The following is a 24,049-nucleotide window of genomic DNA, read 5'->3' as shown; positions in this document are numbered from 1 at the left end:
CCTGTGTTTAAAAAGAGTATTTATGGAGAAGGCTCTTATCAGTTTTCTACCAACTCCCCAGTAAGAATTTGATGCTCCTTTTTTGAAAAAGAGAATAGTTATCTTTAAGAGAACACGTAACTCATGCAATGCTGCAACTTAAATAGTCAAGCAATATTAACTGTGCAGAAGTAGAGATGCTGCTAAATGCAGCAATGCCTTCACTGTGCTGCAACCACAGAGCACAGGACAGAATGCCGTGAAGAACCTCCAAATGCAAATGTCTTATTTTAGTAAAAATTACACCATGGAATTTTACTTAGGCCTCCTGAAGGAAGTTAAATCCCCCCCCCCCCCCCCCCCCCCCCCCCCCCCGAAATCATTACAAGGATGACAGTTCTGTAGTCTGTCTCCCCAAAACCTTGGTGATGCATTACATCCCTTTTTGGTCTTGCTTTTAGTCATTTTCTCAACCTGTATAAACTAATGAAAATCTTTTAAACAAAAGATACTGGAGGAGATGTAGGGAGGAGTGCTTGTTTTAAAAGCTAATTAGTTTCTGTTGAAGTCCAACTTTAAAGGAGCCTTCAAAGGGGAATTTGTTTGTTTGGAGGAGAAAGATGTGGATCTTTCAAGTTAACATTTTCTGGTGTGGTGTTTTGAAGGGGATAAGTGTTGGGACATGTGGCTACTTCAGATAGTGCAAAAAGCTTTTTCTTGCACTTTCATAGTCAGCACAGTGAATTCTGACTTTGCTCATTTTCTTGCCTGGAAGATTTAAAGCATCCTTCAGCGAGATAGTCCCCAGAGCCTGGCTTGGACACTGCTGTGTGGTGACCCACACCACAGAGGCACTGCCAGTGCAGGTGGTGGGGGTGCAGTGGTGCTCACAAGGAGAAACTGGGCTTTGTGATTAATGTCATTGTTACTCATTTGATACTTCTCTCTGTCTCCTTTGGCTTTTTCCCTGCTCAGGTTACTTACTCAGCTCTGCTTAACCCCCATGATTAGTGATAGTGGAGAGGGCACCATGTAATTAATGTTAAAACAATAAAAATGAGCCCCAAAGCCCAAGCTGGCCACCCAACCATAAGAGTGTTTTGCACATGGAAGTGCAGGTGACATATGAGGTGACGAGGCCCTGCCTGATCACACTGAGTTTCAGTGTGTTCAGTGCAGCAGCATTACATTTTTAAAATCACCTCTCAACTTTCTGCTAAACCACAGGCCCCTTGGAAGAGGGTTAATTTTGTCTCCCATTGCCTTTTTTGTTTTCTGTGGATTAGAACAAGCTTCAGGATTTTGTCTTCTGTGGTTAGTGTGCAATCACAGCTGTAAATATCACAACATGGGCATTCACATCCTTCTGAAGCTGCAGTTGGAGAGTAAAACCCAATACTAAATTTAATGGAAGAATAGTCTTTGTAGAGAAAATTAGGATTAGACATCTTCCACTCAAATTGTAGCTCATGCCTCAAGTGGTCTGAATTAAAGTATGCAGTAGAGTTAGAGGGGCAGTAAAAGAGCTGTTACTCCATGCTCTGCTGAGATTTTCTTTTTATATTCCTATCCTGGAAGAAAATAGCAATTATGATCTGGAAAACAAATGTGGTCAAAGCAATCAAAGCTTAGGGAGATGGTGATACACATCCTAAAATGGTGGTGGTGTTAATGCCATTCCAAACACTTTGGTTCTATATTTTTTGATGAGGAAGCTGAAGGGTTCCTATGTGCAAGCCAGTCCCTCTTAATTAGCAGGGTTCTGTACTTTAGTGGAGTTCCATGGTTCGGTTCCACGATTCCGAGTGAATTATTGTACAAAGCATTAGCTGGGGAAGGGCTGTAAGAGATGATGGAAGATCTGTTTCTGTGGCAGAGTGAGTAGCAGTGAGGAGGGGAGGCCGTGCAGGGTGAGGGACGGATCCCTGCCCTGTGCTGACAGTGTTAATTAGCTGTTCACAGCTGCCCTGCCGAGCAGCAGACACAGTCCAGTGTCTGACATTGGGCCCGGGGGACTCAGCAGTCTGTCACGAGGAGGAAAATCGTAAATTCTCTCTGTTGCTGTGGTGGTTGGAGGAATCTTCAGCATACACAGAGGAGGGCACTGGTGTTCAGCAAGGATCCTGAGTCTGCTAGTCTGTTGCTTTATTTATTATGCATGAAAAATCCCAGTGCAGCCAGGGACTGTATTGTAAAGGTTTCCTGGCAGACCAGCATGGAGTCATGTTGCAGCACGCTGTCTCTTTGCATTGCAGCGCTAATCACATTCTCTGCTTATTAAAGGGCACCTGGCAGGACTTCGAGTAACCATCACTGTTGTCATTTTCATGCGGGTTATATGTTGACCTTCTAAATTTATTCTCTGGCAGAGCCGTTTCGTATGTCATCTAGCTCTTAATGTGGCTTTGACTGTTAAAATAGCTCTTCAAAATATAAACTCCTTTGGTTATATTTGTTGAGAAAAAGCAGCCTCATACCTATCATTACCTGATCACCTGAGTGCTTTGGACATAGCTGGATATAGATTTGACATCACAGTTTTCCTGTCATAGTTAGATACAGTGAGTTGTTAAAATATCTTCTCACTTTGTATTTCTTTTTTGTATACTGTTGGTGCTCCAGGCAAACTAATTGTTCTTCTGGTAAGATGGAAGCTGAAATTGAATTTCAAATTTCAGAAGTCTGAGTTAGTCTAGTTATTTTCATCAGGTTATACTCAAAAAATCTGATCCTGTGATCTCTTAGTGTTTCTTTTCCAAGGGCTAATGGAAAGCCAAGTTGCCAACTATCTCAAGAATTTGTGGGTGTAAGGTGATGAGGAGAGAAATGAGGAAATGCTAATTTGAGCATTTGGAAAAGCCTTCTGACGGGGCTAAAAATGGCTTTGTACCAACTGAATTGTCTGAAGTCAGTGGCTGCTGGCTATAGGAAAGGATGGATATTTTGCTGTGAAAAGCTAATTAGGTTCACAAGAGAAAACAGAATTGCATTGACCCCCTAAAAAGAAACTCCAGAGTTTAGGATAAGATCTGACTGAACTGCGTCTTCTGTTACTGAAATGAAGTCTAGGTTTTACAGCTACCTTTTCTTGCAGGCTTTGTCACTGTATTGAGGCATATTTTGGGTGACTTAACTCTCTGGAATGCTGTATTCAGCTTCTTTTCTCTGTGTGGCTTGTCAATTTACCTTGTGAAATCTTTGGAATATAAACTGCCTCTTGGTGTATTTTAGAACTGTCTAGAGTAAAGGGACCTGATTTTTATTTTTGTTTTAGTATTGCATTGCAACTAATAATAGTTGCAATCACTTCCCTTCCCCTCAGAGAAGCAGTTTTAAAATATAATTAGTCGTGGTGTGTGTGTCTCTATCTTAATTTATATCATTTAGCATATAAACAGGTAATAATGCAGTGCTTGTCATATTGTTTACAGTGTAGTTTCCTGCTGCTACCAGATGCAGAGCTGCTTAGGCAGGCTCTGAAGATAAAAGCTGTAATTTTTTTTTGCTGTACAAAAACCTCACGGTTCTTGTAGAATTTTTGCCTGAACTTAGGATATCACCGTGGGGTCAGCTTAGAATTTGTCTAGAGCTGAGCTGCTGTGTGCTGTCAGTCTGCTTCCTGAGACACTGCATCACATCCACAGGGATGAATCTGCTGTGTCAAGAGCCCTCCTGGAGATGGGGGAGAGGCAAGGGAGCAGTGTTAACCTCTGGTGACAGCTGAGCCCATCCAGCTGGAGCTGGGAGTGGCAGCCAGAGGAGATAATTGTCATGGGAAGACAGCAAACAACCAGCCAGTGCTACCAAGCAAGAATTTTTGCTTGAAGCTGAGCGAGTAGGGAGCCCTTCCTTGCAGATATTTGTGGAAAGGAAAAGTCCTTCCACCTGGTTTTGGAAAATCACAGAGGATGAGAGCACTCTTAAGAGTGGGAGCTGCAGTATCGGTGCTTGCAGTCCTTTGTCAGAGGGTTCACTGGATGGATACTGAGAATTTAGAGAACAAATCAGGTTTTATCATATTTGTTTACTCACAGGCTCTAAGCAGAGCAATTACTTTGAAGGAGAACAATACTTCCAAGGCATATCTAAGGCATATTTACCTGAATTTTCAAGGAAGCAAACAGGAGTCCCAAAACCAGGCACCCTTGGTCACTAAAGAGAGGTTAAGTGTTTGGTGGCTATGAAATGAAATAAAAGGGAGGACAAATCTCTGCCTTCAGGGAGTCATCTGGAGCATGTGGGAGAGGTGTTCACCCAAGTGAAAGCACAAGCCTAGCAAAGCAGCTCTCAAAGCACTTGGAGGGCAACAAATGAAGCCTTTGGTGCCCTTCTGCTGAGCAGCTCTGCAGTGAGCTGTGCTGGTAATTCTGGGTTCTGTACATGCAGCCTCACTTCACCTTCTAAGTGTATCACTGAGTAGAAATTTTGCAGCTAAATGGCTGGCTGGCAGGAGGGCAAGGTGGCTTATATTTAGAAAGCTGGCATGAGGAGTGCCCTGACCCTGCTGGGCGATTTCTGGCTCTCTAGGAGGGAATATCTTGCTACAGAACCTTGGGTTGACACCCCTGTGTCAGTGTGTAGTCACTATCCAGATCCTTTACGGAGCACTAAGAAATTTTTCTCTCAGCACATGGGTAGATATTTGTGACCAGCTTTTTAACATGCTCTGTGTGAATAATCTCTGAAGCTTTTTCCTTTTGATATTTTTTGTGTGTGTGTTTTACTAACACGATCTTAAATACTCTGAGTAGCTTTCTGCATAATAAAAAGATGGAAGGGATTTTCAGAGATTGGCTTGACTGAGTTGGTTTTTTCATAAATGCACTTTAAAAGTCATGTTTGCTGCCCACTTTTTGGATTTTGCAGTGTGTTTTGGTCATACTGTTCTCTTTCAATTGTGAAGGTCAGAAAAATCTGTCAAGAGCCAAAGCTGAAGGCAGGGATGCTGACAGTGACATGGGTCTGAGAGATGGTGTTGTAAGGTTATATGGGAAGTATTGCCAGGCTGCAGGTGAAACTGGGACACTTCTGGGCCAGCACTGCTCTGTGTGGCTAAATGCACACATCAAACGCACAGGGCTAAATGCACACATCAAAGCAGGCTTCCTGAAGCTTTTGTAAACCAAGGTGGGGTGGAGAATTGATTCTGTACCTTTCCATAAGAGCAGATCCTCTTTTCCCGCTTTAGGATTTGGGACTTGGAATTTGAAGGTAGTTAAAATTGCAGTGGAGACAATCTTGAGGTATTAGCTGGCAGGTAAGATTATTTTACTGCTAATAACAAAGAAGAAGCTGTTCAGGCTTGCAAGCCTAGAGCAAACTTTCTGGGTAAAAATGAAGAATTTTATAAAAAATCATTGGTTTTAGAGGGATAAGTATTTAAGAAAAATATTAGGGGAAAAAAGTAAAATGAAAAGAGATTAAAAGAAATTAAAAGTTGGGATATTTATAAAAATTACCCTTTACTTGTCCTTGCTTTTTGAGCTTGTTTCACTCAAGTGCTTCTTTATAGAAGTAGGTAACAAAGTAATTAAAATTAAAAATGCTTTTGAGACCCATTTCACTATTGTGCTTTTTCCTGTGCTTTTTTTTTCAGTGTCTCTGAGGAGCAACTAGGCTAAACTGGAACTTTTATTATTTCTGAGAAATGTCTTCACATAATTTTATTTTCAGATTGTTGGTCTTATTTGAACTGTGAGAAAGTGTGAAGGACTGAAAGCTATATGAATAGGATTTTAAGAGGTATTTAGCATACAGCATTTACCATTCCTCATGGAGCAGTGAGAAGGGTTGATATATTCCTGGTGAACAAGTAAATCACACAGGACTCATGTCAGGCATGTTACATTTGTTTATGGTGAGGCTTCAAACATAACTGGTTAGCAGGAAGCTGAAGTGAGAGACTACTGCCACATATACAGGGCTTGGTGCCCATTAGTCTTTGAGGAGCAAAATGCCTCTTTTACCTGAGCATTGGATAGCTCTGAACCTGCTAAGATAGCAGCACATCTGTCAGTGTTCTCAAAACCAAAAAATCCAGCCACCACCACCTGCAGTAACACACATGAACTGTAATGATTTTAAAAACCAGTCTGCTGAGGCCTTCCTGGCAGATTTTTCAGATGAGATAGTGACATTTTCCCTAGCTTAGGTCTGGCTTACATCCTCCACCCTTCTCCAAATCTAAAGGAATAATTACTTTGAGAAGATAATATAGGATGTATTGATCCCGGTATAAACTTTGTTTGTATTTATTCTAGCCCTGATTTGCTAAATTAAATGTTGTCTAGGAGGACCTTTGTATGATGCCAGGAATTCATGCTATAGGCTTTATCTTCCTCTGTTCAGATTTAGCATCTTATGCTATCCCTGCCCTGTAGCCTTGCATTGGAACAAATGACTGGATTATTGGGAAGTGGTTATGGTGGGGATCACCAGCCCAGGGTGGGACAGTGAAGCTTCCAAACGAGCCCATAATGAACATGAAATCCAGTTTTAGCTCTGCTCCTATTCATGGGTCATATCCACTTTGATTTTTTAAATGTGAGTTGTTCAGTGAGCAGGAGGTTACACCCAGGGAGCCTGGCCACCATATCTGTTCTTTTGTGCACCTTTTTTTGGAATACCTTCAGGCAACTCAGGGATGCTGTACCACAATGACACTTCCAGTGCTTATCCCAGCTGTGAGAATGATCTCCATGTCCTTTATGGCCCCCATTTGACCTTTCCAGCCCCCGGTTCCTCTGGGGAGTTTAGCAAAGATGTAGCACACTCTCAGTTTGGATGTTATGTGACCTGCAGTGCTGGTGACTCAAAACCCTACAAGCTGTTCACAGATCTCCTGTTATTCACCTTGTAAAAGAGAATCCCCCAGAGTGCCACTGCCCATGATATGTGCTGTAATGCCAGACATGATGCTTTTCTGGTAAGTGAAGGATGTACATGGCTAGAAGATTTCAGGTGCCATTTTTCTCAGTAGGAAAGAATTTCTGTCAGCTAAGACTTTAGAGTAGGACGGATTTAGAACTTGATGAGTTTTCTTTTTGTTTTCCTTGTGGATAATGCTCAGAACAGCAATTCAGTCAAACATGGGAAAATTATTTTATCAGGATACATCACTAATCATCTCCCCTTCCCCTCCTTTAGGCATTTTAATATTAATTAAAAAAAAAGTAGTTTGCCATGACCTTGGTGACAAATTTGAGTTGCCAAGAGATTGAACAAGTAAGCAGCTGCTTTGCTGAATGTCTGATATTAAGCTGGAGGTTGGCTTCCCTATGCCTTTGGTTTTCAGTGACACCAGCTGCTATCTTGCTGAGTTGAGACATCTCTGAAAATGGGCAGGATGACAAGCAACACTAATCATATAATTCTGAGTAGGAAGCTCACTTGCCTTGAAAGATAGTTTGCTTTGGCTTTCAAACTTCCTATTTTTTCCTCCTGAACTGTTTCCTCTTATGCACTGCACTTTTTTTTTTTTTTGATTTATGAACATTTCACAGTTTTTTAAAATTGAATGAGATGAAAGGTGTATCTCTTAAAGACCTGCAACATGTTGTACTTCTAAATGAGCACATGGGACACTTGGTGTGTGATGTGGTAGTGGTGAAAGATGTATGTATGCTCAAGGGGTAAGAACTTCTTTCCAGTGCAGCCTGCTGGATTTTGTTCTATTAACAGAATCTTGGTAGCTGTTACATTTTTCGAGGTGTGGGATTTTTTTTGTAATATTGATTTAATAAATGCTTGCTTGCAACTCCTGTAAAAATAAATTGTTCCCTAGTTTTAATAGGAATAAATCATAATTTGTTACTGTTCCCTGCTGATAGATCAAATCTGAGACCTTTATTTCAAGGGGAGCTCTATAACTGAGGCCTCCAAAAGGGATTATTTCAGAAATACCAGTTGCATATGAGTTCATCATGTTAATGTGTGCTTCACATTGAGCATGCAGGATAATGTGTGATGTATGATAAATTTGAAGCACTCACTGGTTTTCTATGATGTAGACCCAGTGCATGGGTAATTCTGGCCCTTTTGAGAAGCAGATGTTTGCTTAGGCAAGAAAAGTATTTACTTTATTTGTGTTACTTCTGTACAGAGGAGGGGAAAATTGTCACCTGTGTCTGTGTTCTACAATGGACTCACCATCTGGTTTGTGGTCACTGAACATGACTTTAGTCTCCTTAATTGTGGGGCTTCTTGGTGACTATTGAAAGGTTTCATACTGGAGGCAGCTTTTAGATGTGTTTATTTAAGCTGAAGTCTTCCTTTAGTCCCAGTAGCAGTTCTGTTCTTCTCCCGTGGAGAAATGCCAGGCAGGAAGCAGCCAGCTGTGAGTCTCCCTGTGCCAGATTGGAGCCTGCAGACAGGACCAGGTTAGTCTGTGCTGCTTTTTTCAGTGCATCTGGCCAGCCATAGCCTTAAAGCTCACGTGAACTTATTGCTGTAGGCTCAAAAGAGAAAAAAATGTTAAAGGTATCAGGAATTAGTGTCCTTGCTGTTCTGAGATCATGCACCCTATTTTTAAGAGTTTTTTCTGGCCCAAGACTCGTTTTGCCACCTACCAATGAAAGGAGGCAGGAATCCAAACGTATTCTGCTTCTATCTAAACCTTGTGTTGCCTGCCATTTATAGCAGGAGTAGTGTGATGATTTGCTGTCACTCAGATTCCTTCAGTCTTGCTACTATGCTGTTGATCAAGTTAACTGCAAGGCAAGATTCCTCCTAGGTAGATTCTGGGTACCCTTAAATAAAAAAGCCTGAATGCTATTGTGTAGCTCTGTGGATTTTTTGAGTAAAGAAGTTGGCAGTTAAATTTTTTTAAGCACTGTAGTAAAGAAATCTTGTTCTGTTGACAAGTTCAGCATGTGTCTTGTGCAATACTTCTCTGTCTGCTTGGATCCTCCTCCTTCTCCCATCTGCCACCTTCTCACTCTGGGGAAAGGAAACTCCATTCTGTCAAAGCAAAGTGCCAGTGAAAAATGGGGAAGACTTTTAAGAGTAGCTTTTGGATGAGACCATTCACTAAAATCAAAACAAATATAACCACAGCTCACTCTAGTTTTGCCCTGTACTTAGCAAAAGGTTAAAGCTGACAAGGTAGTAAGATAGAGCACCTCAAGTGAAGGCTGTGCAGTTCAAAAAGGCAGAATCATTTACTTCTGCCTGTGATCAGTGCTCCATGGCAACATGTGTTTTGCAAGGAAAATAGCATAAATACCTATTAGGCAGAGAGATTCCCCAGCAAGTGAATTAAATGCCAGAAATCGAACAAGAGTGGGGTTGGTGGTTTTTTTTCCTTTCAGGGTAATTAGGGCACCTACCAACAAAGCATAATTGTAATGGATGCTCTCTGAGTCTTCTGAAGTACGAAATGTCCCTCATTTTGAAATATCCTGCTTCAGAGACTGTGCATTAACTTTGAGGATTGTTTCCCTCTGCAAATGTTTTGTGGTTTCTTCTGCCAGATGCTGACTTGCAGATTCAGTGTGAGCAGTTAAAGCCTTAAGAATGATAAACTCCTATTATTACAGGGACTTCGTGCATTCATTGAAGTCCCCAGGACTGGAGCTCAGACTTGGTAATTGTCTTGGATTAAATGAATGTGCCAAGTTTCACCCTTATGCCTGCAGCTGGTGATCTCTGCCTGGCAGAGTGAAGGATTAGAGAACTCCAGAGCTGTTCTTGATAGTTTGGCTTGATGTGCAGTCACCTACAAAGTAATGGTAGTAAATGTGCTTATGCTTTCTTTATAGCTGGAATTTGGTTGGCTATTTGAGGCAAGGGCAGCAGAAATCAACAGGACTTTGTCTGCTGGAGGTGCTGAGCCTTCAGGCTCCAGAGCTCAAGAGTGCTGAATATCCAGGGGAACTAAACCCCTGGGGTTCTGCTTGAGTCACTGTGCCTCACTCTCTGCTGCTTTGGGCACTCCAGATTACCCTCATCACACATTTGTTTGGGCTCATGTGGCCATGAATTCGATGGTTTTCATTTCCTCTCTTAACAGGGTTTTCTAAATCCTCATTCATCGGCTGTCTGCAAGCATGCTTTACTGTTCAATGTAGTCTTAGGATATGTGCTTCTCTCCTCAGCCCTAAAACCTGAGCAAAAATTCTAAGTCAGAATTTTGTGATCTCCTTGCAAAAAGGTAGGACAGGTAAGAAAGATTATATAGGTGAGAACTGTGTAGGTAAAACTTGTCTGAAGTCCAGCTCCTCTGCTTTATCGGGGGGAAGGACTGCACTGCCTCTATAAAGGCACAAAGCAAGTATTTTTTCCTGTGAAGAGCTGATTTCCAGTCTGTTATACAGCACTGTAAAATAGTCTACTGGCTGCATTTGTGTTGCCTAGAAGAATTAAACTTGGAGTTGGGCTTGAATCATATTTTAAGTTGCTAAACCCCTGGCCAAGATAGTAAAATGTTGATGATGCTGCAGTACTGCAAAGCTGTAATTTGGTGAATAAATACTTTCTATAAAATAACACTCCTCTCTTTGGTATTCCCTACATGACAGTGAAAGGCATTTTGAGTCATAGAAGTTAAAAAAATTAGTTTTATTCCCTTAATTTAGGCAAAAAAATGTTAAGCAGAAGTTACTTCCATCTAATTACATTTTTCCTGCTCAACTTGAAGCCAATCTCATGGGCACATTCTCTATCCCTAAGTATAGAGAAACCATGCTGAAAGAAATGGAAAACCATGTCATACTTTAGTATGCAGTGGGAAAGTTAAGTTTGTAGTGTGTGGTGCAATGATCCATCTGACTTGGCATTTAAAAAAATTATTTATGTTTTTAAAAAGCTGTTCTGTGGCTTGGAAGAGCTGGAGTTCAGCTGTTAGGCTATTCCTAGCAAGCACAATATCCAAAAAGCCCCCATAGAATTGTGATGAGTAGGCTTCCCTGGAAATGAACTTCACTCACTTCTAGTCTAGTTAGCTGCCATCAATTTATAAATGTACATGTTAGTTTAATACTGATCTGTTTCAGAGCTAGTGAACCTGTGTCATCCTCCTGCTCTGGAATGTTTCTGGTGCACACTTCCCCAGTAAATGGGACACATGACACTTGTGTGGAATTGGACTGATTTCAGCCAAGTTTTTTTAGAATTATTTTAAGATTAGCAATTTTTTGTATGTATGTGTCTTTTGGACACTTAGCTTCTTGAGTGTTAAGGGCAGGCTGAATTTCATTATAGTGGGTGATAAACAGGCTCATTGTGATGTATCAGATTGATTGTTGTCTTTGAGTATTCCTTTTCAAAGTTTTACTGTTTTCATATTCTGGTGGTGCAGGATGGTTATATGGTAGTACTCCTCAATTGCTTCCTACTTTCCATCCAGATTGCAGCCCCATCATTCTAGAATTGTAAATTCTCATGTCAGAGCCAGGCAGATGCAGGCATTTAATACTTCAACCCTTAGAAGAAACAACTGGGTAAGTTTGAACATACATATGATGTATTGCCCTGGGTTTGTGAACTATTTACATTCAGATTGATATGTTTGAAAGATGTGAAAACACATGCACAGGAATGACATCTCAAATTTGTCTCTTTTTCATTCATGTTCCAGGACCACAGTGCAATAAGTTTAACTTATTTTCTCTTCATATTACAATAATTTTAAATATTAATAGTTAAATTAAAATAATACGAAATCCCCTTTCCCTAGAAGGCTAGGCTGCTAGTCTAGAATATAATAGAAAGTATTTTTAAGGATTTCTGGGTCTGGTTCTGAGGTTCCCCCCAATTTGTAGCTATTTTTAAAAGGGGATAAAATAGTTTTTAGTTGTCTCATTCCCTTTTACTTTTTTTTTTTTGAAGAATCTGAGGGATGCTCAAAGTAAGAGAGATTCTCAGGCCATTTTTAATGTAGTGTTCAAGGGATCTGCTAAGTAACTTCAGCCTTCCTGTTTTCTGCTATCTGCCCTACTCATCCATCCTGCTCACTGAAAAGTATTGAGTGTAGCTGAATTTGATGATCTTCCAAGTTTTGTGAGTGTGATTCCCAGTTTAAAAGTTCAGGTGCATTATTCTGTGTATTTTGGACAGGCAGAGAAGTGACAGGGAAGTTGATACAGCTGTTCACATGCAGCCATTGAGTGACAGATGAGTTGCAGTAAGATGGATCACTCTGGAATAGAGGGGGAACAGATTTCTCTGCAGGGCACAAGGAACAATCTGAGATTCTGATGAATGCCTTTTCAGAGGGTATAAGATGGCCCAATTAATAATTTCGGTAAATGTACAGCTTAGCCTTTGATCTGAATGTTAAGCAGTTAGAATCTCTAATATTTTTGTGAGGGCAGTGGTAATCAGGCACTCCTTTATAACTCATCTAGTCTGACCCTTGTAAATTTGGTGTCTTCTTCTCAGTATCTTTACTTGTGTTCTCCCAAACCTACTTTAGTTTTGTATTAATATTGACTGGATGCCTTCTTCAAGTTCAGCATCTCTTGCTCTTCAGGATTTGTGCTTTCTCTTCCATCTCAGACTGGCACTTTGCCATGTTGTGATTTTGGTAAAACAAAGTCATCTTAAGGGGACCTTCAGCTTTCCTGTCATGCATTGGTGCTGCTGTTCTTCATGGTAGTCAAACTGGAACAGCTCTGCCTTGTGCAAGTCAGTGCTCAACAGAGAGGGGGTGGAGTCTGTAATAATTCAGGGCAGTGGATGTTCCCTCAGAGCACTGCAAGCTGCATTGCACAAAAGGAGCAGTGGTCTGTAAATAAGTGAAAGGCTCCAGCATGTGCAGAGCCTCTGCCTTCCTCAGTGGGTTGGTTCACAACAGCTGCAACAAAGGAGAAGGGGGGAAAAAAGTTTGTGAAAAGCACAGGAAGTGCTTCGGATTCCTCATAAACAAGTAAGACAGTTCTCCTCTGAGAATGCTCCTGACAGATTTGCTATGCCTTCTGTCTTTATCACAGCAGGTTGGAACAGGCATCCTAAAGAATAACCAAGAAGGGGGAAATATACTGGATTTGTGTCTAAACATGTACAAACTTGGTGTAAATGTGATAACTGAAAAGACTTTATTCTGGAGAGAGGAGAAGGAGGATATGTAATTTCCAAGAGTCAGTACTGTGTGTACAAATAGCTGGGTTGGCAGTGTGCATTTAATCCTGAAAACAAAGAGCGTTCATGTGAGGACTTAGGTGGGCAGTGTATGCAAATCTTGGTTATTCTCCATAGAGAACATTGATTGTTCTCCAAAGCTTGTAGAATTCATTCTTACATAGCTTCTTGCTCCTGGGGCAGTTGTGCCCAAACAGAATTAACAAAGGAGTGACAGAGACTAGACCAAAAGTTTAGTATCATAAAGGACTTCTCATCTCAAACCAAGACTCTCTTTGAACTCTGAATACAGAGTTACTATGTCTCCGTGATGATCAGCTTATTTCTGACCTTTTTTAGACATATATCTTTCTCTTCCAATGCAATTTAAGTGTACAGTGATGAAACTACAAGGAACATCCTCTCAGAAGTGACAGAAAAAAGTGACAGAAAAAAACATTTTTATTTAATCATATGTGGTATGCTGTAGTCCAAGTGCCAGTTGTGGGGTTATCCTGGGATGTAGCAATGTCCAGGAAAAGAAGGTAGTTTCATATTTAACGTTTGTATTTATGGTTTCAGTTTACATTTGAGCCTGAGTGCAGACCTTGCACTGGTTTTGCTCTGCCCTGAGGCTGCCATCACTGCCTATTGGGGAAATTTCCCCTCCACAATCCACAGCTGTATCTGTGGTTGGGCTCTTCACCCAAAGACAGACAGGGATCCCATTTGAAAGGGCACATTGTCAATGGCCACTGCCATGGTGCATGCCTCATTACGTCATGAAATGTATTGGTGAGTGTGTAGATCAACTTAAGCTGTGCCTGATGCTTTTCTGCTTAGCAGCATCTGATTTTGCATATTTTAGATGTTTATCCGAAGGCCTCCAGAGATGCCTTTCATGGTTGGCTGCAGATAATTGTAAGTTGGCAGTTTTCCTGCTCCTGGATGTCAGGTAGCCTTTCAGTGAACTTGGCCCTTTCAGAGGTAGCTGTTCCCTGTGGCACAGTGGTGGGAGCTGTAGCTCAGAAATGATTTGGAGATTTCAGTGGTGCTGATGGCTCTTTACCATGCAGAATTTTTAAAAAACCTGTCTTGCAGCCCCAAGAGGCAGGACTCACCTTGGGTTACCCAAGGTTTGACTGCATGGCTAATTAGTGATAGAAGAAATCTGACAAATATGTGACTAATGCACAGGGATTCACCTAATGAAAATAACACCTCTTTCCCAAATAGCTCCCTTGCAACATTTAGTTGTGTAGCAACAATTGCTGTTTTCTGAATGAAGCAAGTGGATTCCCCGGCAGTCTTTGTGCACACCCCCCACCCCCTATTTGGCTCACAAAATTAATTGTAGAGAATATAAGCAAAAATACACATGGTATAGGTAATATACAATACAAGTAATACTGTAGCTACACTAGATGAAATGTAATTTCTCATTCTTGCAGAAAGCTCCTTTTCTGTGAACCTAAAGTATCTTGTAAATGTTGGAGTTTGTCAGGAAGTGGCCAAAAGCTGGGGAGTAAATTCTGCAATAATAACAATAATATTATTATCATTAATAATAATAATAATAATAATAATAACCTTATTATTTGTTTTTCTCAAGTCGTGAAGAGGCAATGACAGCACATATAATTCTGATACCTGATAAAATTGTCTCATTTGGTCAGGGTGAGAATAAATTTTAAGAGCTGAGAATACTGCTTTAAATGATTGCTCTGCTTGTAGTTAGCAAAAAATTCATCCTAAAGAGCCAAATAAGCATATAATTTTGTCGTGGCTAGTCAAAATTTCAATGTACATTTAAAAGGAGGGTAATTTTCCCATTTCTATTTTAGAATGTTCCTTATTCTGCCTTTATAATTCTGTCCATTTCCTTATTAGTGCTCCTTTCAGAGCCCAAACATGTCAACAGTGACACCATTATCAGCCTGAAATAAAGGAACAAACATTCTGATCTTCAGTTATGGTTTGCCTGTGGCAGCTATTTTTAATTTGCAGCTGCTGGAGGATGAGGCAGATTTGCAGCTGAAGACTTGGCCCCTGTATCACACGTCCACTTTCCAAATGCTCTCAGAGGTGTCAGGAAACGTGGGGCTTTCCAAGGGGTCTCTTCGCTGAAGTAGCACTTATGGAAAAAGAGACAGGAGGGAGCATGAGGCAAAGCACTGGCAGCAGAAGGGAGGTACCCTGCTGATTTAGCATTTGCTTGCAGATGTTCAAAATGGAGTGTGAGGTGGCAGCTGATCCTTTTTTTGCACCAAGTGTGAATATGAGCTGAAAAACCTCACACACTCTCCCATGTACTCTGAGCAGTGCGAGTTCCAGTGGGTCCTCAGCCTCCAGGATTTTTCTTTCCTGGAAAAGGAGGTAATGTGACTTTTTGGCCATGAGGAGCAACTTGTGCTCTTCCCAGCCTTGACCCCTGCTGGTTCTTGGCTTCTTTTCGTCTCTGTTGAGGTCAGGATTGAAAGCACTCAGGACAGTATTTCATGTTCAGACTCAAATGTTTATTTTTTCTTACCTGTGTTACAGTCTGACAGGCAGTGAGTTCTGTGGTGTTCTACTAACAAGGTACAAAATGGCTAACTATCTCTCCCTATAAGGTCTTTTAAGGCTAAACTATGCAATCAAGAAATGACACCTAAATTATTTTCACTTTTAACCCAATGACTAATCACTCAAAGTCCACAATTGCACTTTTGTGTAATTGGACTTTTGTGTCCAATTACAAAATACCACCCAAACCCATGAAGAAGGTGAAAAAAAAGGATGAGCCACTGCCCTAAAACCTCCATCTTAGCTCTATATGTATTACTGTATTCTGAAACCTTAAACTCTGAGTTTTCCACGCTGTGATATTGCACACTTCTAATCAACTACACACCCATAATCCCAGTGCTGCCAATCAATTTTGGAAGCCTTCTCCATGGGCTCAGGTCAAATGCAGTGCTCTCCTGGCGGTCAGGGTCTGTCAGCACAGAAAGTCTAATGTTCTCATCATCCAGAGCTCCAACAGAGCCCTGTTTCCAGACTGGTGCCATGACTCTGAGTTGAAGATGAAGCTGCAGAACTCACAGGTGCTGCAGTGACCTGTGCCTGCCTTGACGTGGGCATTCAGCCACGTGAACTTTGGTGCCCACCACTCGCAAAAGTGGCCAGGCATGGAAGCACAGTTGTGGGAGTGTAAACATTATTTATTGACTTGTCACTTCATCTAACCTTGTTCAGGCCTCAAAGTGCTTCCTTTGTCTTTGTGCCAATATTTCTGTAATTTATTTACAGTGATAGAAGTTAAGATGTGGCAGTGCATTTAGTTAGTACCTCTGAGTGATGCGGATGATAAGGATTGTTGGTAACAATCTTCAATTTTCTTAGAGGCTGAAACACCAAAGACTTTATTTTGTAGCTCCCCACAGTCAGAAGACAGTGATGTGAAGAACTGAGCCTAAATGATGAACTGGTTGAAGGTTTAAATGGTAAATTCTCTGTTTTGGAACTGAAATATATTTTGAAACAGTTTGTTTGTTTTGTCTTTGGCATTTGGCCAAAATGCATTACTTGTTGCCTACTCTTTTTGCCAAAAATTCAGTAGCAGTGGTGCCACGTGTGTTTTCCCTGAACTTTGAAATCTATGTTAGTGGATCCAGGCAATTTGAAAGCTGCATTGATTTTCTAGTGGTCCATAAAGAAAAGTTTGTCTAGGTCTTGGACAACTTTAAAGCTTCATAAATATAGTTGTTTTTCTTTAGTTGGTTTGCAAACCTGGACTAAATTTTGACTTCTAAAATGTGATATTAACTATTAAAGAATAATAAAGAGGGTTCAGATACTTCCACATTTGGCCATGATGTTAATTAGGTGGTTAAATACTTATGATCTTTTGGTTTCATGTGTGAGAATCATGGAAAAGTAATGCAAGTAATTTATATAATAATAATAATAATAATAATGCTTGTGTTGATTGTCTTTGCTTGAGTACTGTTGTTAATTATCTTGCTGATCTGAACTTAGCTGCCGTTCCTGTTGTTTACCTGACCTATTGAATAGTCTGCTGTATGACCTTGGACTTTTTGATCATATCTCTCTGAGAATAGATATAGACATGCACATAGGGTTTCTAATTAGAGGCAGGTTTTATTAAGCAGAAGCATTGCTGGGAGAGTTAAAAAAGAGAATGAAGTAATGTGTCTTTGAAGTGCAGTCACTGCATTAAAGTGCTCCAATGTAACACTCTTTTGATCTCCTAAGAAATAAAAAGGCAGTTCATGCTGTAGCATCTTGGAGAAGCTAAGGTCTAAAAGGACATCCTGTTGAGAGGACTTATTAGTTATGCAGTCTAAAACTGTGGAACATGCTTAATCTTGTAAAAAGTAAAAAGGGCTCCATGTCTTCATTTTGTAAGGAGCTTAATACCCATCTCTCTTGCTTTCAGGTGACTAACAGGCCTTTCAGAAAATATCATGTTCATTTAAAAACAATTGTCCAGATATGCCAAGCATCTCCAGTATGTCACTTGTGCCCTGTAGCTTGCTACCACTGAAGTGGATAGTATACCTTTGAAATGTATGGATGATAAACCTTTCAAACATATACATGAAAAATACATCTCAACAGACCAGCTTTACCATGACCCACTGGCTAAAAATAAGAATATCTACTTGGTTGTTTGTTGTTTTGTTTTAAATCCATAGTCAATCCCTAGCAAGATGTGGCAAGTCTTGAGCTCAGGATAGTCAGAAATGCAGAGCCAGGCTGTTTGCAGTGTGTACTTCATGCTTTTTCAATTAATGGGAAACTAACTGCAGCTTGGCTGGCAGGGTCAGTTCCCTCCCCGTTCTGTGAGCATGTTTCACATATCCTTGATAAGGGACTCTGTGGTTCCCCTTGTGGTGATGTATTTGAGCTCATCTCTCTCAGCTGGTTAGACCATGGACTTCTCACACAACTTATGACCTACAGTGCCTCCAGCATCCCTGTAAATGACACCAGCTGAAACTCAGGCAGAGCTGAGGCTGTTTTGTCCCCTGCAGACGTGGGATTTTCCCTCTGTCAAAAAACCCCAGATTTGGCAGATTTTGTTCTTAGAATAGCAGGAAGGGAGAAACTTGGTTTCATAACTACATAACAATAAAGTTAGGTTAATGAGCCTGTGAATCATTTGAATGGTTCAGCCCTGTGTGCATCTGCTGCATGCTAAAAAATTCCCAGCATAATTTGCAGTGAAACACAAAACTGACATAAAGTCAGTTGTCTTTGATCTTTGCTTGGTTTTGGGGTGTGTTTGTTTAAGATTGGGAAGCTATTGAAGTAATGAAATGAAGATGCAGTATTAACTCAGGGAAATATGCTGGTCTTAGTCTGTCTAGCTCAAATAAAACAGCAAGGATATAGCATATTCTTTATGTTTGTTCACTATCAAGCATGAAATGGTCGATAATACCTATTTCAATCTCCTGTTTAGGATCCTCTAATAAGTTCTTGCTCTGTAAAGTTCATGCCGTCCTCTTCCTCTCTCTTTTAAGTAGTCTGTGGCTGTTAGGTCTAAATTTGCCTGCTCTCTTCATGGTATGATAATCACGAGATGCTTTGGATTGGGAGTTGCAAACACAGATCTTTTGAAAGAAGGTCTTTTTAATTTGGAACATTTTGACTGATTCCCTCTTGTCCTTTGTTTTCCCAGACTTATCCTAGTGAGGGGGCTAAAAAAGAAAAACTTGGCTGTTCTGTCAATAGAGAGGTCATTAGGGCTGCTGTTGTATCGCTTGTAACATGAAATCCTTTGAAACCATATCTTGCAAGAGCAATACTGTAAAACATATTGTGAATGCAGGCAAATTGGAAGCCAGGCATTTATATTCATGATGCAATATAAATAACTGGGTTTGGACATTTAGCTGCAATGCAAGAAACATTTCACTGATATAAGCAAATTTGTCTGTGTCTTTTTATCCACATGAGAAGACTGGCTGCATCCCTGGCAGTGAATAAGTTAACCTACTTAGTGTTTTGTGTGTAGGCAGCATGCAGTTCTGTGAGATTGCAGTGGGCAATGAAGCAGCAGAATTCAATTTGCAGCAGTGACCTAAGAGGGACTATTTTTAGTAATAAAATAGGTCAGGGGATGTGGTAGTGCAGACCGATAAATGAACAGTCTTCCCTTCCACTTGTGGAGCATGTTTTTGTTCACCGTTGGTGAAGCTCTGGGATGGAGTCTGTGCTGTCACGTGATTAGTGTTAGGAGTTTTTTATTATTGTGAAGCAATCATAGGAAAGTGCTAAGTTTTATTTTGGTGAAGAAATAATATAAGTAACTACATAGGGGTTCATGGAAGGTAAAGCCAACTTGGGAGCTGGGTGTTTTGAAGCCATTGCTCAAAGCTGGTCTCAGCACTGTTGGAGATCTCATTTTGCAGTGTTGTCCATGTGACAAGTTGTTCTTGCAGTCTTTTTCCCTTTCACTCTACTGGCTGTTCTTATGTGTTTTTTTAGCTTGCTTCTGTTTCCAGTTTGCTTTCTCAGTAATTTATGCAGATGACTGTTAGCTTCTTCCTCTCAGGATGGCAAAGATGAAACACTGCTTTATCCTGTTCCTTTGAGTCTCTGGGCTCTTGCAGGAAGCTTGCAAAGGATCTGTTCAGCCCATTCTTATGACACAGAGCAGTCCAAGTCTCTTTTTGTATTATTCTACTTGACTTTTGCATTTCCACACTTCTGTGGCCTCCTTGAAATTCTATTTCAGAGCAATCTTGGAAAGTGCCTGTTGCCAGTTTGTGCCTTTATAATCCTGCTATCAATTACCACTGTGGCAAAGTCCCCAGAAGGTCTAGTCATGGAGTAGTGCGTCTTCATGCCATATAAACAGCAGAAAAACAGCAACTTTAGCCCTAAAGCCTTTTTATTTTTACCCTGGAAAAAAGAGTGCTTAGCAGGAAGCAAGTGATCTCCAGTCCTGGCTGTAGCTGCATCAGTATCAGTGTGTCACCCTGCCTGAGAAGTACAGTGCAGGATGCTCAGGCTCTTGCTGGAGTTACCTCCAGGAGGTAATGAGCCCTAATGAGCCCTGGTGAGATGCACTGGGATGCCCAGGTCTCCTGCTTTGGAACTAAGAAGATTTCTTCCCCTGGGGCTGCTTAATGTTGTGTGAATTATGTGCCTGTGCTGGTGCTCATTCCAGCCCTGCAGTGCACTGTGAAGTACAGATATGTCTGTATGGCATGGGGGAGAGATGTCCTTAAACTTTCCCTTATTTTATATCCCTTCCAGCAAAATGTGCTTAATTTTCACGGTCTAGTTAAGACCATGATGAAATATCATCTAGCAGAGTTTTTAAAGTGCTTAAAAGTCCTTGAATAATATCACTTTGATATCATATTTATAAGGAAAGTAAGCTCAACATTGATCACTGGCTTAAAAATTGTAAACTCAAACTGTCCTTGACCCTCTTCTTTTTTTTAAGGTTGCAAGTTAGTTATGAATCGTCCTCTAATATAAAAAAAACTTTAATAAAATGGTAAGTAATTTGAATTTCTAACTTCTGTATTTTTCTGCGTCAAAGGTCTGTTTCTATATTGCAAATAAGCACTGCACACCTCAGATAACCAAGAAAGAGCCATGGGAAAAATACAGAAAGGTTTCCAGTGGGATCAATACAGTGGAGTTATTTTCAGCAACACTCTAAGAAAGTTGAGGGGGCTTTTGTTCATATTCCGTCATCAGTGTGGTATAATGTGCTTCTAAGGGACATCTTTTACTATGAATACACTGCCCTGCACTTTCCTTTCTAAAGAAAAGGCCAGTATTTTTGTTTTATTTGTTAATCTGTTTTTGCAAAAGATATCTTGACAATATCATAGAATATAAACTGAATCATTTGGTGTTCCTGTCTACCCTGCTCATCATGGGAGCTGGAATTCTATGGCAGTTCACAGCCTGTTCACTGCACACTTGTGGGTCAGCTCAGGTGAGCAGAGCACACCGAGCCAGGAGCTCATTTATTAGGCATGCAAGGAGAGAAATCCACAAATACAGGTTTTCTTCTAAGGAGTTTGGAACACTGCACTCCACCCTCCCCATATTCACCCACCCTGTAGATTACTGGCCTGTCCCATATCTGGTGTGCTATGCTCTGTTCCTGAAATACCAGAAGTGGAAAACTTGCACTCAGAAAGTAACTGGGATCATCCTTTTGCTCCTAGCATTTAATGATGGTTTCACATTTGGGAGGGTGACTTTTCTCTCCATTACAAACTAATTAATTTTAATTGATTTTTAAAAACTTCTGCTTTTCTGTATTTCCTCGTGTTTTCTCAGCATGACTGATTGAAAAAGCACTTTGTGCCAAAACACTGAGCTGGGAAGATGGCTGTTTATCTCTCTCCTGTGAAATCATGTTTGGTGTGGGTATCACAGGTCTGTTTGTGTGCAGTGTTTTACAGTGCCTTGATAAATGGAATAAATGCTCCAGCATTTATTTTGTGCTTGTTGTGGGGTCACGAGCCTGGTGGGGAGGCATGAGCTGCAGTATCTGACAGTGGAAGGTCTGGTGGGAAAGTCCCCAGTGACTCTGTGACAATGCTGTGTCTATTCAGATTATCCAGTCAGCACTTGGATAACCAGTAGGCTCAGGTATGGGGGAAGTGCATCCTGCTCCTGCTGTCACTGGTGCTTTAGCTGACATGAGGTAAAAGCCCTCCATCATGTGTCCCTCCCCCTTTTCATTTGAAAAATGAAGGTGATGATACATGATCTCCATCAGGGGAAAGAATATATATTCATCATCTCTAAGCTTTTAATCTAATCTTTCCAAAGTAAAGATTTTGTGGGTAATTTCTGGACTGGTCTTGGCCTAGAGAGCTGCTAGAGGAGTCATGTGATTTGATCTGACTATGTGCTGCTCAGAAGGAAAATCCTTGCTTTCTCTATTCTGGATATATTTCCAACCAAAAACCTAGGAGTGAAACAAGACATTTGTCATCACTCTGAACATCCTAGGTCTCTTCCAGCTCAAAAGACTTTCCAGAACAAGTAGCTCCAAAGTTTACTTGAAGAATGTGATTGTAATCCAGAGGTGGAAAACACAGCATTTTCACACTAGGTATGTCCAAAGCCAGTTCATGCTTTGAACAGCCTTTTTTCCCCTCTTGCTTTATATGCATGCACACACATTTGAGCAATGAAGAAAACTGAGGCACAGCAATCTGCCTGTGTTTCCCAGTAGTATTTCAGCAGGAATGCCAGGAATGAGTTTTATGTCAAGTCACAGATAAATTTGTCCCCAAATCCTCTCCCATATTTGCTGCTTTTTCAGCTCTTTTGTGTAGGGGCTGTCTGTGTGTACTGGGATGCCCATGACCTGTCCCTTCCCACTGTGGCATGGCCACAGGGATGGATTGTCAGAAGAGAGAGGAAGCACAGCCCCACAGGGTGGCGAAAGCAATGGATTCTGAGCATTGTTAGTAGCGTGACAGGACCTGCAAAATTAATATGCTAGCTGGAAGGTACAAAATGTAGCTCTGTTCTTCCTTTAGGCTCTGACTCTTCTCAGGGCACAGCAATGCCTGCAAAGAAGTGTTTCTGGTGTTGCTGTCGCTCCTGGGTGTATTGCCTGGAGGAGGCAGCCTGTGTAAGGAGCAGGTGAGCTGAAAAGGGCAGCAGACTGTGTCCTCCCAGCAAAGTCTAGTGTCCTGAGAGGACCCTTAGAACTTGTTTTTTGCTGTGTCTAAGCTAAGAAATTCAGAACATGTAGGGCAGGCTCTAATGGTGCAGCAAGCTTTCTGACTTGCTTGACATAGTGTTTAATAAAATTATTGTTGGAGGTTTCTGTCCTTGCCTGCTCCCTCAGTTCTATTTCATTGTATTTCATCACTTTAATTCCTACTGTTCTGGTACAGGGCCAGATGAATTGAGGATGTTAGGGCTGTTTTTTTTTAATGTGCAAAAGTAGTGTTGTGTCCTTTAGTGGACTCTTCCTACTCTCCTGCCTGTTATTGCTCTGCTGATCTGCAGGGCCAAGCAGAGCTAGCAGCAGCCAGGCACAGTTCTCCAAGCTGCTGTTCACCATCCTCCCAGGAGGAAATTGAATTAGGGGCTGTGTTTCTGCTTGGATTTGTAGGTGCTGTCATGCAGTTCTGATCAGTGTTGGGTGAGTTTGGGCTAAAGACCTGGTCACAGCAGTCTGTGTGTGCAGGTGGAAACCACCTTGTGAAAATTAGGTTAAGAAATGGTGTATCAGTTACAACTGAGAGTACAGGTGCAGTTTGTTGCACACAGGGCAGGTCTTGGCTATGGTTAGAGCTATTTGGGAGGAGGAAAATTGGTTTCATTGCCAGGTTTGGAGGTGACCTGAAAGGATTTCTGTAAAATTAAAGGTCTCTACTGTGCAGAGACTTCGATTAATAAGTTCAGTGAGGAATCATAGCTGCAATAATTGTAATTGGAGGCAGGCTTTTGCTGATGAGTCACCTTGTTGGGGCTGTCTTGACTGCCCTCCTTGAGCAAGTGGAAATCTGGAAGAGAGGAATTCGTGTGACCTGTCATTACCAAGCTGGCAGTAGAAATTGGCACAAGCTAGACCCTGCTGTTGGAAAAAGCCTGGAGAATCAGCACAGCCCTTTGTACTCAGTTGGTGCCAGTTTAGGTCACAGGTGTGTCCAAGTTGTATCCAAAGGGAGAAAAGCACACCAATAAGGATGATTTCAGCATGAAGGAGTGTGGTAGAAGTGAGAACACCAGGGACTGCCAGGCAGCTTTGTCCTTCAGTGGCCCCTTAGATTTCAAAAGTTTTGAGTGTGATCATTTGGAGCTTGCAGAGAATCCAGTGTCAGTAGGAGAACAGTCTTGGCTTTTGCCTCTTTTGTGTAAATTTGGTGATGGGATTCTGTGAACAGCGCATGTAGCTCCTGCACTGAAGCATGCATTTGCAAAGTTCAATAGAAGCATGATCTGGTTGTTCCTAAATTTTTGGGGAAAACTGGAGGGAGATGAGAAAACTACAGGGATTTAGTAG

The 24,049-nt window shown here is 41.2% G+C and overlaps 1 protein-coding gene across 2 annotated transcripts in view; it reads left to right on the top strand.

The window, feature by feature from the left end:
* The window catches only part of SERGEF (secretion regulating guanine nucleotide exchange factor), a 141,526-nt gene that overhangs the window by 81,151 nt on the left and 36,326 nt on the right, over window positions 1-24,049 (top strand). Inside the window, exon 11 of one of the 2 annotated variants that reach the window (XM_059475347.1) lies at window positions 20,501-20,554. The exons of the other annotated variant lie outside the window; for it this stretch is intronic. Coding sequence (XP_059331330.1) covers window positions 20,501-20,535 — 35 coding nt within the window. The 3' untranslated portion in view covers window positions 20,536-20,554. The remainder of the gene's footprint in view (window positions 1-20,500; window positions 20,555-24,049) is intronic. 2 annotated transcript variants of the gene reach the window in all.

This window comes from Ammospiza nelsoni, chromosome 6 (assembly GCF_027579445.1).
Source record: "Ammospiza nelsoni isolate bAmmNel1 chromosome 6, bAmmNel1.pri, whole genome shotgun sequence".
NCBI lineage: Eukaryota > Metazoa > Chordata > Aves > Passeriformes > Passerellidae > Ammospiza > Ammospiza nelsoni.
This window is presented reverse-complemented; position numbering and strand designations above follow the sequence as displayed.